The sequence below is a fragment of the Fusarium redolens genome (assembly GCF_020744475.1).
Source record: "Fusarium redolens strain MPI-CAGE-AT-0023 chromosome Unknown BKA55scaffold_2, whole genome shotgun sequence".
Lineage (NCBI taxonomy): Eukaryota > Fungi > Ascomycota > Sordariomycetes > Hypocreales > Nectriaceae > Fusarium > Fusarium redolens.
Window position 1 is genome coordinate 2,689,777 of NW_025763665.1, and position 18,825 is coordinate 2,708,601.

Here is an 18,825-nt window from a genome sequence, read left to right on the forward strand (position 1 = left end):
GTTCCTCTTGTTGCTGGTCCTCAGGGTTCAAAAACGAACTGAGGTCTCTGTCTCTTACGAGAAGTTTATATAACTTAGGCTTATGTTTAGGCTACATTTATGGCAATGATCCTGAGGTTTGTAGCAATTTCTTGTCAGTTATCCGAGGGCATATCTCCGTCTTTTTATCGCTTCAACAGGCTGGCCTATCTCTTTACTACTGGATATAAGTCAGGGTCCATAACTCATTCTTATTCACGGCCTGCATCTAACTACCCTACAACAGTTCAAGAAAGAGAACAGGCGAATTATTTTCTTGGTGTAACACCAATTCGCGAGAGTTCTCACCAGATTTGTGCTGAATTGACTACCTACTACCATCGTCACTGTTAAACATTGGGCGGACTTGACTTAAACGGTGGTTGTTTGGCAACAACTGACATTCACAAACCACATGTAATTGCAGCCCCGACGGAGAATGGCATAACATTCTATTTACTACCCGATCAATCGTTGCGAGCAGCTTGGCAGAACAGACCAGTGGCTTCTCTTTCTTTCTTTCCTGGAACCTTCCCAATCAAGAAATACTGCACACACTGACAATCTGTAGATGAAGGAAAGAGCTGACACGGGCCGCTCTCCTTCTGAATAAGGTAGTTTAGACCTCAAGATCTTGCTATAATGCAGGCGCTCTCTGAACCTAAAATGCCATCGACGCTGCCACAACAACAGTACCGAATCAAAACACCAAGACCCAACATCACGATATCGACAAAAAGATATATAAGAGCTCACGAGAGCAAAAGAAGAAGTTGCAATGCGTAATCTGGGAATCGAACCCAGGGCTCCCCGACGCTGCTCGAATGGCAACGGAGAATTTTACCACTAAACCAATTACGCTTTGTTGAAGCGACAGACTAGTATTGAAACCTATGGAGCCTACAGACTCGGCGTTGGCAGAAAACCATTCCTTGCCCATGTTTGATTATCGACGGCTATATTTAAACACGATTCTATAAACACCAGGGTATTATCTCCGAGAGCTCAAAAGGAGCCCAAAAGCATTCAAAACCATCTTCCACGGTACGCCATTCATACCAGTTCTTATGGACCCCAAGACCCCCCCCGTTGCCACCACGACAGCCTACTTCTTGACACCCCGAGCGCTGACTTCGCCCTTCTCACCAATGTTGAGCTTAATTCGGCACTCAGGACAGTACCACTTCGTCGTTCGGGCAGGTACCTCTTCAAGGTCGACACATTCGAGGTGAAACCATTCCTGCTTACACTGCTGGTTTGTCAGTTTCATGTTTGTTTGTTTCTTGCGTGCCGCTGAGGAAGAAAGGTAGGTATTTGAGGCGGTAGAGTCGCTTACGTAGTCAGCATTTTCGCAAGCAATCATTGTGCCAAAGCTGACTCTGTTACAGAGACAATATTTCGGCTCATCTGGGTCAATCGGGTTCCCATCGTCGTCAACATCCTCCAGCTCGACCTCCACAGACCCCTTATCCTTCTTCGTACGAGCCTTCTTCTTCGGTGGCGCCTTTCGTTTACCCACAGCGCTGTTACCGCCGCTTTTGGTGGTGCTAACAATTCCAGGAGCAGGCCGCTTAGTTCGCTTCGGTGGTCGAGGCTCAGGAGCAGGTGTGTTGCGAGCAGTGCTCGCTCGTCGCGGCCGATCTGCAGCTAACGAAGGCTGCGGCTCTTGACTCGCAGCTTTGCCTCGAGAACTGGGCCGGCGTATGGCAAGGCCTTCGGGGCCAGGAGTCAATCTAGGAGTAGGCGCACGAGAAGGAACTTGTTTGTTTGCTGCCTTATTTGCTACTTCAGGAGCAAGTTGAGGGAGTGGTGGTGGAGGAGGGGGAGGGGGAGATGGTGGGGGAGCAAGAGCAATCTGTACATGTTGGAGTTGAGGTGCTGGGGATGAGTTCTCCTCGGTTTTGAGAGGCTCCTCTTCAGATATCTCTGGAATAGGCGGGATCACTTGAGGCGGCGGTAATTCTGCTTGCTGTTGTGCCTGTTGTGTTCGCTTTGCTGCCTCACCTCGGGTCTCTCTTTTACTGTTCTCCCTCACTGGAGGCAGCACAGGAGTCACAGACTTTCTGGTTTCTGTCAATGGTAGAGGAACTGGAGTCTGTTGAGGAGGGGGTTTGGAAGGTCCTGTAGTAGACACTGCAGCTGGACTTGGTGTTGGAGACTTTACTGAGCCTCTTGTGGCCCTGCCAGGGATAGGTATGGGAACGGGTGTTTGTGCGTGTTGCGCCGCAGCCAGATCTCCGGGCGCTGTGGGCACGGATAATGCCTGCTCAGGACTTGGGCCCTTACTCAAAGTAAGCTGAGGAGGCGGCGGGACTGGCGTCTCGGTTTTGGCTCGCTTGGCCTGAGGTCGTAGGGATTGGCTTTCCGTCTTTTCAGCACTCCCGTTGCTGTTGTTAGGTTCCTCCGGCTCCGGCTCCCTTTTTCGTTTCGTTGACCGCGATGCAGCTCGGGTTTTTGCGGGCTTGGGAGTCTCTTTGGGAGTCTCAGACGTTGGCGTCTTTGGAGCTGCTTGGTTACCATTGTTGTTGCTATTGTTATTGTTTCCGTTCCCGAGAAACAACTTTGCAGCTTCGTTCATCTTCCTTGCAGATTCCTCTGCTTCCTCTGCTGCCATCTTTGCAAGGGCCTCTCTTTTTAATTTCTTGGCCTCGTTTAGTTTCATGCCCCTGTTGCTGGTCGGGACCTCTTCAGCCTCTAGTACCTCGACACTCATGGCACCAGCCGGAAGTTGTTTCTCGCCGGATTCGGAGTCTACAACCGGTTTGGGGACTGGGGGCTCGAAGGATTCTCCTTCATCTTCAGCCTTTTTTTTGGCCTCATGATATGCATCAGGACCACGCCCGAGAGCCTTGAGTTCGCGAGCGATCATGGTCTCACTTGGAGTCCATGTTGCATTCTTCTTCATACGTTTCCGCAACTTGGCCAACTCATATTGAGTGAGCTGTAGCCATGGGGCATCAGGACTACCCACGACCGCATCTTCAGGCGGAGGCTGAAGTAGTGCGGCGTTGTTAGCGGCAGCCGCTTGGCTCAGAGCCGGCGTGGCATATGTGACCGGGCGAGCAAGCCGATTTGGTGTCTTGGGTGGTTTAGTTGTAACAACCTTGATTCGTGCCCCAGGAGCAGGCGTTCTTCGATTTGGCGCGGGTGTATCAGAGTCTTCATCTGAGCTAACTTCGCTTTCGTCGGTGTAAGAGTCATAGTCAAGATCGTACGGCGCCTGTATTTCGCCAGGTACAATAATTCTAGGAACTTGTGGACGCCGAGGCTTCTGGCCATCACCTGCAGCTTTGTTCGGTGCCTTGCTCCTTGCTAGTTGTGGCGATTTCGATTGAACAGGACTCTTGGGTTCTTCTGTTGGATAGTTGTCTCTCATCTTCCGTAGTTTGGAGAGCAAAACCTTGGCCTTGGTGTAGTGCCGATTTATGTTCTCGGACATCCTGATAGCTTCAGCATGGGCGAAGGTGCGAGAGTTGATGGCTTGCTCTAGCTGTTCAGAGATATCTGCCCTCAGTTGAACCGGCGCTGGGCGCTCCTCTTGAGGAAGTGTTGGTAATCGACCCCATATTGTTGTCAAATCGTGAACCTTGTGGGAAGCGTTCGCATAGGTTTGGTCGAGTTGGCCGATAAGGGTAAGGGATCGCACAATGTCGGAAGGTAGGTAATCGGTGAAATCGAGAAAATCGGTCACAGTTGTCTGGGCATCAGGATCCGCGCGCGATTCCATGGATGCGAGACTATCGATGCGCTCAAGCGAAGGCGCTTTTAGAGGTAATGTCTGGTTTGTTGGAGAGATGGCCTCCATATTCGTGTCGCCATCGAGATCTGTTCTTTCGCCCATCGTCGCGGTCCGAGTTTGACGCGCCTTAAAAAAACAAAACAAAGACAACAGCGATCGTGTTTAAAGCGGAAATCAGGACGTTATGGTGATGGATAATCTGGTGAAGCCATTTGTCAATGTGGGTTATTGCGCGTCTAGAGCTAACGCGACGGGAGCTCGTTGGCGACGTCAATAGTGGCCTTGTTGCGCTTGCCCAAAACAGACTTGGCCCCACAAGAGCACCATGCGGAGCTGACTCATCACCCTTTGAGATCCAGGACTCAGCTGCCAGGCTGCACTGCAACTCAAATTCCAGTTGTTGAAATGGTCCTGCGCTTTTGCGCGTTTGCATTTGCGCATATGCGATCAGAGAATCTTCTGTGCCCTTTCAATGTCTAGTCGAAACCCAAGGCGTCCTCGTGATCTGGTGGAACGCCTTACCGAAGGAGTCATGATAGATCATGGAACCCTCTAGCGCAGCAGCTCTGAGTATGCCTTGACCTCGGAAACTCGGAGTCAACTTGAAACTCGGCAACACTTATACCGATTGCCGAGAATGATTTTCAAAGATGCCTTGTATTCGTGGTAGATCATGTTTTGGGCGTTGAAAGTTTTCAAGCTAAATGAACTTCAATATTGGAATTACAAAAGTTGGAGGTGATTGAAAGGTCCTGAGGTCATTGAGCAGGGGGTTATTGGTTTGGACTGAAGTTACATGTTCACGAGAAATCCAAAGGTTTGATGGCACTTTGTCCCCTTGTAACTGTATATTCCAATCTAAATATCTTCTGTTACAATCTTCTTGTGAAAGATTTCCCACTCTAAGATAGAACTGAATCCATGATGATCTACCTAAACGCCAAGCACAATGACTCAAGTACAGTCCCAAAGCAAACCGAAAACACAATTCCCAATCTCATGATACAAAACGTCCCAGTCATAGCCTCCTGGCCATGCAAGTAACCCCCCATTCATTATTCCATCACATCATAATACTCAGTTACCAGTCCCAGTCAGGCTCGGTCTCCCTCATCATGACAGCTCCGGCCACTTGCTCAGACTCTTCGACATAGTAGCTTGAGTCGCTTCCGATCAATGTCAAAGTTCCGTAGACAACAAGGCGTCGGCATTTCCTTGTTCTTGTTAGTTGAGTCCGTATAGTAGCTACAAGTATACCTACAATAGCCCTGTGACGCTCACGTTTCCGTAAATCTCCAAGTCTGTGGCCTCAAGTGTTCCCACGACTCGGAGCTTTCCACAGCCCTTGATCTTGTCGTTGGCAACAGTGTATCCGTTCACCAAGATGTTTCCGTAGGCCTTGACCTTGCCACTGTTCCTTTGTCAGTCTTAAATCACACTCAGGTGAAGGAGCGTACTCACTCGCATCTGATGCTTCCATTCAGACCAAGGCTTCCATAGGCGTCAACCTTCTCTCGAACGATTACATCGCCGTTCAAGCTGATGCTGCTTCCAGACTTGACGGACCCAACAACTTCAATGGGTCCATTGAGATCGATCTCATGGTCGCTCTTGATGCTTCGAGATCTCTTGAAAGCCGGAGGGCTAGCGTAAGAGGAGGTAGTGTTGTAGTAGCTAGCCATATTCACGACTTTCGGGTTTGTTTCTTTGTCTCAAGTGTTATCGCAGAAGATTGCAATTGTTGTTATAGGGATAGTGATAGTAAGCTGTTATGCAAAGATGTGAGTGAAGATGGAATTGTGAAATACTGTCCTTAGGAACAAGGACGTTCTTCTTATACTTCACGTTTTCAACCCATCTGCGCAAAGAGGTTGAAACTTCACATAGGCATACTGGAGCCTCAAGAGACTCACGTCCATACAAACAACCCCTTGCTATGTTAGCCCCAGCCGTAAGGCATATCTTGCAGGACGAGATGGGACCCTTATTACTCAAGCCAGGCACGGGACCCGTAGATGGATACCGAGATGCCGGGCACTGCAGCAAAAAGGCGTGACGCCTTATGCAGGTTGGAGCAATAGAGTAGAGGCTCATCGGGCTAGCCAATGGAGATATGCAGGTCTAGAGAAGGATGGGAGGACTAGTAGTAGTTTGTGATTCATCTCGAACCTACCCACACCGGGTGACCAAGTATCAGACTCTTGATTGGCATTTCAACATGTCGATCTATTTTACCATGATTGATTCATTGCAAGATAACCTTACTCTTACGTTATTACTCTTTGGAATTGATCTAGTTGCCATATTGTTCAAGTTCATGAATCTGTAAGAGACACTCAAGGCACTCTTTGTGGAGTTCCCAGCCTAGAAATGTCTAACAACAGGGGTGTAATAAGTCGTCCTATCTCCAGGACCGAGACCAGGACTAACGCCTCATTTTGTCCCACGAACACCACCATTTCACACTCTCGACAATGAACCATGACTGACTAACTTCATTTCTTGCATTCACATGCCCAATGCGTCATAAAAGACCCAGAAAATGGGGAACCAGCTCAGCAGGGGCCGTAAGCTTAGGACTCATTTACTGGTGTTTGCCTTGGGAGAAATATCCCCTTGAGTATACCGAATTGTCGATCAGTCTGTATCTAATTCTGCTGCCTTGATTCCCGGGCGTAATTTAGTGTACTGTATCGTATCGTGCTGCAGGCATTTTAACGTTGAAACCCTTGCTCTCGTTAAGAATCGCCCGAGGCTGTACAGTCTCTTAGTTCCGTTAGTCTACATCGAGTTGTCCCCAGTTGGATCTGCGCCTCAGCCCTATGACTGACCTCTTCTTATTGTTAATTCGCTGATGTTGGAGTATCCCCGTTTAGAGGCGCACACCACCCTGTTTCCTTCTAGAAGACGCCAAGCCAATGCCCAGGGTGCCCCATCGTTGCCTAATAAGCAGTCAAGGCACCTATACGATATCTCGACATTCCCAGCTGCGATGAATCTGGTGTTTCATACCTGCCTAAATATCCGTTCATATGATCTGAACAAGACTAAGGTACTTTAGAGAAGAACTCCTAAAAAATGGTATTCATACGATAGCATAATAACAAACGAAAACCTAATAAAATTACATAGAAAAAGCACTGTAAATATCAAAAACCATGGTCACTTAACGAATTCCACATCGTCAAGTAACCACGCCCTGAATCCTTCTGACTCCGATCGATAAATGAAACCGGGGTATTAATCCCTCCATCTCAAATCAAGGATATTCTCGACACCCTTTCCTTGCTCCCCACCAAGTTTGTCTCTGTAAGGCTGATATAGCTTCTAGAACATGACGCCTCATTCATTTATTCTCCGCCCACGAAGCCCAAGCCAATACCGCTGCAGATGGCAGCAAATGTCCAGACGCCCGCATACACGGCAGCACCAGAGGCATCTACACGATACAAGGTCTTGGACGAGGCAAGGAACGTGTTTACTGCAGTGACAAGGGCAACGACAATTGTTCGACGAATAACAACCTTGGTCTTGACAGTGTAACCCCACACATTCCACCAAACGGTCTCCCCGAGAGATGCAGCCACGGGGTCAAACTCGTTAAGCTTGTCGTCCTCCTTGGCACGTGCTGTCGTCGCGAAAGGCGCAAAGATAAAAGTGCTGGCGGCGATGCCGAACAGGGTCGTCACGGGGAGAATGGCAGCGTATGAAGCATTGTAGGCGGGCTCCAATGTCGGCACTCCTGAGTAGTTGACAACCAGAATACGAGGCAGAATGAATCGTAGCGACAGAACGAGAACAACAGTGTAGATGCCTGTTGACAGAGCGGCCGTGTACGTCTGGAGGGGCAGGTCGAGAAGCTCGCGGTTGGGCAGACCTGCAGCAGCGGCAGCTGAAGGTGTATGGATGGTAGAGAGCGGGCGAAGCAGGAAAAAAGGCACAGCGATTGAGAGAACGTCAATAGCAAGAGCCGAAGCCGAGATAGTCCAGTTGAGCTCATAGAAGGTTGAGAGGAGGTAGTACTGTTTATCAGTCAGTTTTTTGGTGGTCCATATTTTGCGACGGGTGGAGTCAACTGACGTGAGGGCCATGGGAGAGAAGATTCAGCATCGCAACATCCAGGCTGTCCAACTTGCCATACCATCCCAGTGTCAACTCAATCCTAGCATCACCGTTAGTATTTTCCACTACCCAAGCTTATCCGACTCACACTCTCCATCCGGCAAGGAGCGAAACCTCTGCCCAAGTATCCTGGCTTCTGCTCAGAGCAGCAAGCTCGCCGTTGGTAAGCTCGCCCAGCAAGCTATATCCAAGCGAAGCCATCGCAAAGCTTGTCGCAACAGCGAGAGGGAACTGCGCCTGACGGGGAACCACGTCGCGAAAGGTGCGCGGAGGTTGTTGAACCTCCTTTGGCGATGATGGAATTGTCGCCAAGGCTGCGTCATCATCGCCAGCCGCGGCGCTTCGTCGCGAAGTCATTGTTTTGGAGTTGAGACACGCCACTTGTCTAGGACAAATGTATACAAGGTATGAGAGCGTCACGATGCAGAGACAGCAGGGCGCTGATAGTTGGTGATGTTTATGTATCGGAGGTAGGTATTCTTGTGCGTCAGGGAATAAGTGACAGTTGGAGCGATAGAGTGGGGGTGATCCAATAGATGTGACGTTGACGTCGTTCCCGTCGTCGTCAAGGGTAACTGACTTCATTTTCTCCACACTCAAAACTAAGATGACATTGGTTAGTCGCTTTAACAGCCGACAGAGATGAATTTTCTTCCTCCTCAAGATGATCAACTTCTTCTTTTCTTCTTCTTTATTGACTGAGTATCTTATCATTGGCACTTCAATCAAGTGTGACCAAGAGAAGGAAGCTCATCGCTTTCCCCCATCTTGCTATCTCCATCAACAGAAGAAGCTGTATCTTCTTTTGCTCCATTGTGACTTTGAACTGCGTCATGTCTCATCACCTCTCACTCTTCTCAATTAATGCTTCTTCATCTCTATTCATATCTCATGGTGATTCAATGTTAGAACACAGCAATGTGGTCTCAATATTTGATTTCCATTTGATAGATAGGTATTTATTTGGGTGCCAACTCGACGCCTATCCGAATCCTCACTTTAACCTCGTGGCGATGCAATCTCATCTAGCTCCTCAATCCCCAAATAACCTGGGCGAAGCAAAGAAGGGCCTTTCCAACTCATCGGTGCTAAAGATCCGTGGCGGAGCTTGGTCCACCTCAACACGCTGTATAGGTATGTGTACATATAAATAAGAAGGAATAACGTGTATGTCCATCGACGTCATCCGATATATAATCCAACTCCAGAGCCAACATGCCCGACCCAAGAGATATACTCCGTCCCATTCGTTAACCCATTAATGATGCATACAAAATCTTTCACTCCTCCATGCGACCAAAGACACCATCGTCATCATCTTCACTACGACCGCGCGAACGCATCTCGAAGTCGTCGTCATCCATGACCGAATCACCGCTACCGTCCATTCTGACGTCGTCGCTAGGGCGTCTCATCTCACCACGAGTGAAGCTCTCAGGCTGTCGACTTGGAAAGCTGTTGATGAAGCTTGCTGACAGAGATGCCGCCTGATCCAGGTATTGAGCTGGCAGCGGAGGAACAGGAGGGGCATCAGCAGGAACCATGGCAGGTCGGGATCCGTTGTTGCTACCAAAACTACAGCTCAGAAGCTCAACTGCAGCAGCCAAGTCCCGATCGTCCTCGCCTGTAGCGTTACGCCCGGAAGATCCTGGGCGGTGATCATTGCTTGGCTGGCGGTAGTGACCAAATCCTGATCCGTACGGTGCACTTCCTGCTCCGAAGGAAGCAGCCGAAGCAGACTGAAAGCTTGTCGCGTATCCGCCATTGCTGCTGAAGCGCTTGTTTCGGTACGAAGTGCCGTCAACATTGACACCTTCGGCATACGGAGGTGGGGTAGTGTCGGCAGAGCTCTGTCGCTCAGCGGGATCGGAGTATCCGGACGCAGCAGGCGAGGATGAGCCAGCTTCACTCTGGAAGTCCTTGGTAGACTCAGGAGGAGTGTCGGCGCTGTTTTCAACGCCGTTCATGGTTACCAGAACAGAAGCAGCCTCGAGAAGCTGAACCTGCTGATGCTTGGAAATGAGCAGCTTTGAGGTCAAAGCCCACTCAGGTGTATGTTCCCACCTAGACACAGTTAGTGACACCGATCATGGATACGAAACGTTACACGCCAAAAAAACAGCTCTTATCCGAAGACAAGAGTTGCTGTACTGGGGCAAGTCATTGGGAGGAGGGGGACCAACAAGTGCTTAGTCAAGCAGCTGCTATGCTTGTAGCCTTTACCGCACTTGTCACAGCGAACCTCAACCCTGTTGCTGCTCTTCTTGCTCTCCTTGAGAGTCTGGCCATCACTGGCACGGCGTTGACGAGCCTTCTGGAACTTGGTAGTTCCCTCATCAGCCGAGCCCTCGTTCACATCGTCCTCAATGGCGCTACCATTGAGTTCTTGCTTCGTCTCGGGCGTCGACTTGTGGTTCGGGAGGCTAGCGGGCGGAGAGGGAAGGCTGCCGACGAGGGCAGCCCGGGCAGCAGCGCTCTTGGACATCCGGCGTCCACCGTTGCTGATGGGCAAGGCGGAGGAACGCTCACTTTCCCGAAGAGCGGCGGCGATCGCGGTCACATTGGTATTCGGGTTGGTGACGGACTTGCGTCGAGTCACTCGATGGTTGGCGTTGAGAGCACCGGTAAGCAGCGAGTGCGAGCTCGTCCGAGCGTGGGATTGACGGCCGGGCAGGGCCGACGATGTAGACGACATCGGAGAACGATTCTGAGTCAATGGCCTCGAGGACTGCTGCATTTCCTGAAAAGGATGAAGGAGATCAGCAAATCTGGGCCTTGGAAGGTTGTTTTGCCATCTGGCAGGTCGTGCACGGAAAGATCATGACAGGGCAAGATCGGGGTTTGAGGCAGGGCTCGGGTCGGGTTCCCTCCGAGGATTGAGGGCAGCGTACTTTGGATGAGGCCATTGCCGGCGACTTGGGATGGATGTTCAGGATTCGACCGACTTCAGTCGTGTCGATCTCGAACTATGTGTTTGGATTGGTGTTGTTAGTTACTCTTGGGTTTGAAGTTTGTGAAGTGAGGTTGTCAAGTGTCAAGTGTTGAGGAAGGAGAAGTAAAGTCCCGGAGCAAACGAGAAATAATATTTTGGGAGACCAGCCAAGGTGTGTGGCAGAAGGTGCGGGGGAGTGTATCTTGGCTCTGAATAGATGGCTGTGTGATTTTATCACCTCGCTAGTACCTTTTGAGGAATCACTGAACATGACCTTGGCCTTGGAAGTCTGAGAGGGGCCTCCCTCCATGGCTCTACCTGAATGAACCAAGTAGCCAAACAAGCCTGGAGCGGCCACCGGTTCCAACGCCTTCTCCCCCAGGCCCAGGGGCATCCATCCATTCAATGGCGACAGGTGGAGAGTGTAAGACCAGCCAATTGGTTGGCTCCGTTGCCCGAACTGAGTTGCAGCAAGGAAGAGGAGTGGAAGAGCGCCTGACCTGGTCGTGGGGGGCGTGTCTTTTGTACAGTGGGCGTACGATGCGCCCTATTAAGAAACTGGCCAGAGAGAACGTCGCAATCGGATGGCGAACAGGGGCTGAGCCATCTTCCCCTTGCTGTCGACCTGAATAGATAGATAGGTGAGAAGGAGATACGACACGATAGTGCCTGACTCCTTTTATGAAGAGGAAGTTGCAAAGGAATAAACTTCATTGTTCACAATAAGGTACCATCTACCAGCGAGAAACAGCGACGGGTGAGGGAGATACGGGCGGAAATCCGAGGTACGTATCCCCTCATTCCCCCTCCTCGTGGTGCATGAGCCGCTGTGCTTTGCGCTGTGCTCATGATTGGATCCTTGGATAGACTTTTCTCGATAAGGTATGAAATGGGTGATGATTCTCTTTGTGCACCATCATAAAAAGAAGTGCAGACGTGCCAGGGTCCTCTTGTCCGCTGCACAACGTTGTAGCCAGGGGATGAAACTAACCGTTTCCCTGGAGCAGCTGTATCTCAACTCAGGTCCCGTCTGGACAAACGTTGCCAGTAGAGATGGAATAAGAGTTCAGTGGGAGCATCTCGACCAAGTGCGTTAGCAAGGGAGTTGTGTCCGGTCGGGTTCTCATCATCCGTTTTTCTTGTTGGGAATTATCAGCAGTCAAATCGCCTCTGTCATGGACGATTCTGGGCTGATTCGTCACCCGACGCGTCCATGTTCTCATCCTCTCGTCGTACATAATACAGTACACGATTTTGTACAGTTCACTTCACTGCACTGCTCTGGTTGCTCGCTCTCCATTTCCCCAACTTCCGAGACGGGTAGAGTGGACAGTGGTCCCGTGGCCTAGCTTGGCGAGGCCATCCGACGTCCGCTCCAGGCTTAATCGAGATGGACAGAGAGCTCGCACTGGGCGGAGAGGGTGTTGATGAAATGAATGAGGGAGGACTGATTTGGAGATGGACATGGAGTGGGGTGGTGTTGAAGCCTGGGGAATTGAAAGAGGGGCTGTACACTCGTACGGTGTGTCTGCGTACTGTGCTGCAAAGGTGCGTGCATCTCATTCACTCACTTACCTGGCCGCCCTCAGAGAGCAAGAAAACATCTAATCCTAAACTAAGGTGCTAAAAATACCTAGTCTAAAGGTCTCCTCAGTTATACTTAACTTATCTAAGGCTTTTTGTCACTTAGGATAGAGGTCCTAACCTAAGTCTTTTGACACCCGAAGGCCTGGAGAGTCTCGATGCGCGAGCCACTTTAACCATCGAAAACAATAGTTCGATGCATGCCGAGAGCATGCCGAGAGCATACCTGGAAATGACAGTACGTTTCTATGTGGTGATAACAAACCTGTCTCAGATTCTACTTCCAGGTCCCAGGTGTCCTTCTCGGTCCTCGATTTGATTCGAGAACTGTTTAGCTTTTCTTCATCTCGACCCGGTGACCGACTCATCTTGCATCGGATATTTTAGAAGCGAGCCGAGAATCTTAGGGACCGGTTTGCCCGGCATCGAAACTTTTATTGCCTTGTGGAATAAACTCTTCCGTCGTCTTGTGGCTTGAGGTCCCCCACGATATAATGAAGCCTCTGTCCCGTTTCTGGAAGAGGGCTTGAAGTGAACAGATAAGAGAGACAGTAGCCCTTCAGGTCAAGGATGAGGAAGAGTAACGAGGCTCTCGTGTCTCTCACTAGCTGTACCAGCTGGAGACGCGTCTAATAACACGTCCATGGGTTTGTTTCGAGCCCTGTAGTGTGGAGGTTTGGAAAACCTGTTTCAGTGACCTTTCACACGTAATCCTTTTCCATGGATCGCATGAAGTTTTTATGTTTTGAGTTTAATTGTGCAGTTACAATTGTGTTCCTGAATGGACTGGATGTTGTGTGGAGTTTAAACGCGAGCCGCTCACATCAGCCGTATCCAGGTACGAGATTAAATCCAGCGGTAAATCGAGCGTTCACAACCAGTCATTTATGAACGACTTGTAAAATCATTCTGAATGCCAATAACAGACTGTACTAATTCGGCTCATTGCATTAACGTCCTGACCTGACATTGAATGAATCCTCTATCCGTACTACGTACCACTTACACATGGTGAAGATCCCCGTCACTTCAGACCTAAACCCTTGACCTAACCCTTGACCTACTCCTTTTTGGTTTAACGTCCCAGCTCAAGCCAAGGTGAGGAGCCCTGATCTGATCAGATAACGCTGTTTCTTCGGTCAACTGATCGCTGGGTTGGGCTGGGCTGGGCTGATGTTTTATAACCCGACCCGGACATGGTTTTTGTGTCTCTTGTTGTCGGGCAAAAGTTAGTCGGAAAGAAGTTCTTATTCGGCAATGGCTGATTCCAGGGCGATCCAAGAAAAAAGCTCAAGACCCCTTCTTTTCCAAAGTTTTTTTTTTTTGGTCTGTTTGTCTAAAAGCGATGACAACTGCTTGCCGGAACCACAAATTTCATGTAATCTCAAAGGTTATTGCATTGAATGCGTAGGAACGTATTACTGTTACTTTATATTAAAACCTCGAAGAGAACATTCTCGCATTTCGAGTATGAGATACCGTCTCCATCTTCAGTCACTGGATTGCATTTCCCCGAAATGGACATGGGGTGTGTACATAACAAGTCGCCCAGATGGTTTAGCTGCGTCTCGTCAGCTACGCCCACTACACTGTGGCACTGTCATCTTGAGTGTGAACTCTTTGGGAACAGTAAAAGGAGATGCCCTGAATTTGGCTGCCACCGCAATCTTTAGCCTCTAGAGCGTAGCTAAGGCGCAGCGCGGAGGCTCCAGGCATCAGTAATAGAGAGCTGAAAAGGGAACCGTGCTCAGCAGGGTAAAAGAAGTCCGTCGGCTCATTGATCAGTTGAAAGATGGTCTCTTTGACGACACGCAATGCGCTGTGCCTCTTTTCGATTGGTGTTGGCCTCTCAAAGAGAGAAGCCAGATTAACCAGATTCTCACGTAATAAGGGAAGAGAGGTAAAAGGGATGCGGGTGTGTATATGCCAACGTAACAAACAGTCCGAGCGATAGATGATGATACCTCAGAAGAGAAGCGGTTGAAGTGTCTCAATGGACAATGTGTTTGATGTGCATCTTTGGCGGCAATTAGCTGCACGCATTGTCGAATCCTAGAGCTTTCTCTAGTTGGAGTTGCAGTTGCAGTCGAGTTCGATAGGTTCGTGATATTCAGCCAGGATTATAGAGATACTCTATTACCCCTCAAATGGCTAAGATCATCCCGTCTATGTTCTAAACCTGTCCTGGATGATTGACCGGTCTCACCTGACAAGTCTACCGATTGCTGGTCACAAGGACCATCAAGAGGCTCGCATCGTGGGGAAGAAACCTTGACATGTCTATTCCTGTTGTGCACATACACATACGTACAGTATTGGTGATAATTGTGGAAGGTGTAACATCAAATGGTGGACTGCCGGGTTTCTTAGTCCGGTCTATCGAGATCTCTCTCTCTTTTGTTATTGTTAATTTTGCAAGACATCAATGGTATGTTGACTCGATCAAAAGCAAACCAAGGCACAGAGTCCATTTTTAGCAGTCAAGATTTACAACATGTTCCTGACTATCCTCCGAAACCACTACGGTCTTGAGATAGGGCCTCGACGATCAATTTGAATCCCAGCTCACATCGGAAAAAAACTGCCAATGAAGCTATGCCCTCCAATGCCAATTTTTTTTAATTTTTTTATTGGAACGATTGGGCTTTGACACATGGAGCTAATGATCAGAGGCATCAGTTGGAATGGTTACATTATCACTTGGTGACCTGGTATTCTCTTACACAAACAATGCCGAATTGGCTTTGAGAATCGGTAATAAGATTTCAAACTTTTTTTTTTCTTTTCTTCAAGTTTATGATACAATGACGCCATCAAGTGTTCTCCCCTGGCCATGGAACCCTTGTCAAAGAGCATCATGCGGTGGATTCTTGACTTTTTGTTTTTTTTTGTTCTCATGTCAATTGCTCATTGACTTTTTTCTTCTTTTTTTCTGACACATGATGTAACTCTGACATGAGAATGAACAACAAATAAAATAAAAACATGCTCAAGCTGGTGTGGGAAAAAAAAAAGATGGGTTCCTTAAAGCAAAGACTCCATCAGAGGCTCAGAGTGGAATTCTGGGATGCATTGGGAGCTTCTGAGACTACCTTGACAAAACCAATCAGACTCAGTAAACATTCCTCCACAGTTTACCAATCTCGATCTTCGATCCTGTCTTGGCTGGCAAAGGATTGAACAGAAAAACTCCCTCACTGCCGTGCCAGTATGCCGGTTATTGGCTAACTCTGAGACATTGGCACGAGGGCGTCGAGAATACCTACAGTACAGTGCATTGCATCCGAGTGCATTGTAGCGCAACAATGGCCTGAGCCCAGTCCTCCCTCTTGTCCTTGAAGTCTGTTCTGCAATGCAAATCACTGGCCAGCCGCCTGCACTATGGCGATCCGGGGTGCTTGATAAGGCACCAGCACCAGCACCAAACAAAGCCGCCTCTCGCAAGACCCGCTGCCCGGTTCACAGGCTTTTCCCTATTGGAGTATGGTTCTACTCAAGAGGCTTAGCTGGCTTCATGACAGCTGGGGCCGGGTGGATTTGTGATACGCCAGAAACACACAGTTCTGTTCCGTTCACCAACCCAACAATAACCTCTTCTCCGGGGGCAGAAGACCTAACACTAATCCAAAAGGGTTCGATGCAAATGGAATGTTCGGTCACGACCCTTGGTCTATAGGGCAGCAATGAATTTGGTGGAAGTGGATGATAGTGAGTTATGCATGGATGGTATATGAGTTCCAACGACCCAGAATATCAACCTATTCGGACCTTTGAATCAACTCCTATGTAAGGGAACTCAGCGTACTGTACGGTACGGCGGTCACGGACTATAGACAGCCGATTTGTACAGCACATACCGTACCGCGGCTTAACTCGTACCACCGGCACTTAGATTATGATGCCGCCTGCTGCTGTCGGTTCAGAGCGGCAGTGAAGCCCGAAGCTCCGTCTCCGTGAGAACCTATTTGCTGTCCTGTACTGTCGCCGAGGCTTTCCCCGCCTTCACTGGATTACCTACTGTTACCCCTCTATCACGACGCGGCCGCTGATATGAATATTGGCTGAGCGGGACTCGCACATATAGCGTCGATAATACACACAGGGGTGTGCGTGCTTTACACTTGCATCACAGCAGGGATTCTAATGAGAATGTGGATATTCCTTTCAGTATCCGTCTTGATAAGAATGGGGAAATTCATGCCTCAGTTCACTGGAACACTGACAAAGAGTGTTTGAAGGATGCCTGGACGATGTTACTTGACATGTTACAAGAATGAAGAGCAACGTAAGCATGTTGGGTGTTGTCGACCTCTTATTCTGTTCCTGAGCTGTTCCTGCATGACATGGAAGCTCTGTCCACGTGGTATCATATCATTGTGTTTTGGAATCTCCCTCGCATCCGGCCCAACACGAAGACATGACAAGGATTCCATCACTGTGATCAACCATTAACTGCTACAGACGTTCCCAATGCCATGGGTCTAGTCTGTCGGTTCCCGTAGATCAGCAATGCTTATCGGGCTCGGCCAGTTTAGAACATGGGACGAAGGAATGTTGGGAGGGGACCCTGCCTCGGCGACGAGCCCTATGATGAGCCCTACGACGGGTACCCGAATTCCTTGGTTCCTTGATTCTGATTCCAGAAACGTGACGACTTTTTTTAAGCTCTGTGGCTTGACAATTGTTGGTTGTATGTTACGTTGTTGATGAGGCTTGACTGGATTCCATAGAGACTACCTACTACCTAATGCCCTGGCCTGGACTGCACATCCAGGTAAGTCATGGCGTGCTAATCTGAAGATATGAGCTCAAAAAGGTTATTATTTGCAATTCACCGTAAGTTTCATCAACAAATAAGGTCTATGGCCTGTAGTTACGCAAGTTGTAGTCATAAATTGGTGACCAACAGTCGCTGCCGATATCGGAACACTAGGTGCGAATTGTATGAGCACCTTTTTGTCTTGAGAAGGGATTAGGGTATCGCAAAGAGCTTCTGAGCAGCAGTTGTTTGTTTGGTCCAGTGGTTTTCGAGGAGTTTACGGATACACTTTGATTCCTTTGATTTTCCTGTCGGCACCAGCGAGGTTCCACTGGTGGCAGAAGCCTTCATACCTGGTATCTGCCGTGTTCCTGAAAAGACGCCGATCATGACATCAATTCACTTATAAGCCACAGCAACGAGATCAGAGGCTTTTTCAGAGACATCTCGTGTTAGCAAAGATAACAAAACAATATCCTGAAAAAAAATAAAAAAAAATATCTTATTTGCTGCTTGTATTTGAAGCAAAGTCACACACAGGAGACGGAACATAGCCGCGCCGCAAGATCTACAGCCTAGCTCATGTACCCCAGATTAATTAAAACAACGTTAGTTTCGATTTCCGGCGGGCGCTGGAGCCTTTCCCATGTCCAAATCCGTTGACACACGGAAAATAGAGTCAAGATAGCGATGCGTAACACTTGTTGCAGCAAGATAGAGGCCATTTGTAACAGACCAGTACCTTACAAGACCACCCCCCACGCTGGCCAGTGGCGTAGTGACGACTGTATTTTAATAATTTGTGAGACTTAAAGAGTGAGGGAAATACTTTTTTCTATACTTTTTCTTTTCTTTTGGAGAGTGAAAGTCAAATCTGTTGTTACTGCGACGACACAGTTTACCAGTAATCAACGCGAATCTAAACTTCAAACAATACAACCAACATCACAACATGCCTGATCAGGATGTATATCGAAAAGTCGGCCGAGGCGGCGCCGGGAATTTCGTATCAAGCAAACCTGAAGATGCCGCCAACGTAAGCTGACCGTGATCAATCATCTCTTTAGTATCTCACACTCTCAGGCCGATCTTGAAGCACAGAACCTAGCAACAGAAGAAGTCCAGCCATCCGCCAACGCCCCATCACGAGCTGGCCGCGGTGGCTTCGGCAATTACGTCAATCCAGAAGAACTGCCAGATGCCAAAGAGCAGGACGAGATGGCTCACAAGACTGCTGCGGCTGTGAATGCAAGTCTCAAGAAGAATCACGTTGTGAGGGGAGGGCTTGGTGGGAGAGGTGGAGCAGGAAACTGGAAACATGCTATTTCGTTTGAAGAAGAGGAGAGGATGAGAGAAGAAGAGAGATCGAGAGGTGAGCAATTGGCCAAGAAGGTGAAGGAGGAGGTTGATAAGGGTCTAAGAATGCCTGAAAAGGCACATCATGGACATCATGTTAAGCATAACGAACAATGAGGCTTGCTAATGGCAGTGGGACGGTCGGGACTTGTGTTAGAATGCTTAGAGCCGCGTGGATTTATTATACTTGTTAAAGTCTCGATTCATATCTTGTCATTCATATCGCTCTGGTCATGTCCAAAACTATCCTCTAAATAGAACTAATGCTTCATCTCATCTCACTAAACCTTCCCGAGGTTCGTAAGCCTGATGACA

At 48.8% G+C, this 18,825-nt stretch overlaps 5 protein-coding genes and 1 non-coding gene across 6 annotated transcripts; 1 reads left to right on the forward strand and 5 right to left on the reverse strand.

Moving 5' to 3' along the window:
* Positions 1-797: 797 nt before the first annotated feature.
* Positions 798-879, reverse strand: BKA55DRAFT_t42. The gene has a single exon. It is a non-coding gene; the product is annotated as a tRNA-Gly (tRNA).
* On the reverse strand, positions 858-4,054 carry BKA55DRAFT_555768 (uncharacterized protein). The gene is made up of 2 exons (XM_046191658.1): positions 1,355-4,054; positions 858-1,267 (listed from the first exon to the last, which is right to left on the reverse strand). The coding sequence occupies exons 1-2, from the start codon at positions 3,857-3,859 to the stop codon at positions 1,124-1,126; spliced, it is 2,649 nt and encodes an 882-aa protein (XP_046055300.1). The 5' UTR covers positions 3,860-4,054; the 3' UTR covers positions 858-1,123.
* A 533-nt stretch (positions 4,055-4,587) lies between these two features.
* On the reverse strand, positions 4,588-5,828 carry BKA55DRAFT_555771 (uncharacterized protein). The gene is made up of 3 exons (XM_046191659.1): positions 5,219-5,828; positions 5,019-5,168; positions 4,588-4,971 (listed from the first exon to the last, which is right to left on the reverse strand). The coding sequence occupies exons 1-3, from the start codon at positions 5,437-5,439 to the stop codon at positions 4,839-4,841; spliced, it is 504 nt and encodes a 167-aa protein (XP_046055301.1). The 5' UTR covers positions 5,440-5,828; the 3' UTR covers positions 4,588-4,838.
* Positions 5,829-7,107: 1,279 nt separating this feature from the next.
* BKA55DRAFT_499177 (uncharacterized protein) lies at positions 7,108-8,236 on the reverse strand (the record flags this gene model as incomplete). The annotated part of the gene is made up of 3 exons (XM_046186633.1): positions 7,108-7,779; positions 7,838-7,919; positions 7,968-8,236. The coding sequence occupies 3 exons, from the start codon at positions 8,234-8,236 to the stop codon at positions 7,108-7,110; spliced, it is 1,023 nt and encodes a 340-aa protein (XP_046055302.1).
* A 640-nt stretch (positions 8,237-8,876) lies between these two features.
* Positions 8,877-10,807, reverse strand: BKA55DRAFT_182240 (uncharacterized protein). Its single transcript, XM_046185046.1, has 2 exons — positions 10,063-10,807; positions 8,877-9,943 (listed from the first exon to the last, which is right to left on the reverse strand). The coding sequence occupies exons 1-2, from the start codon at positions 10,614-10,616 to the stop codon at positions 9,160-9,162; spliced, it is 1,338 nt and encodes a 445-aa protein (XP_046055303.1). The 5' UTR covers positions 10,617-10,807; the 3' UTR covers positions 8,877-9,159.
* A 6,992-nt stretch (positions 10,808-17,799) lies between these two features.
* Positions 17,800-18,705, forward strand: BKA55DRAFT_555781 (uncharacterized protein). The gene is made up of 2 exons (XM_046191660.1): positions 17,800-18,190; positions 18,238-18,705. The coding sequence occupies exons 1-2, from the start codon at positions 18,107-18,109 to the stop codon at positions 18,625-18,627; spliced, it is 474 nt and encodes a 157-aa protein (XP_046055304.1). The 5' UTR covers positions 17,800-18,106; the 3' UTR covers positions 18,628-18,705.
* The last annotated feature ends 120 nt before the right edge of the window (positions 18,706-18,825 follow it).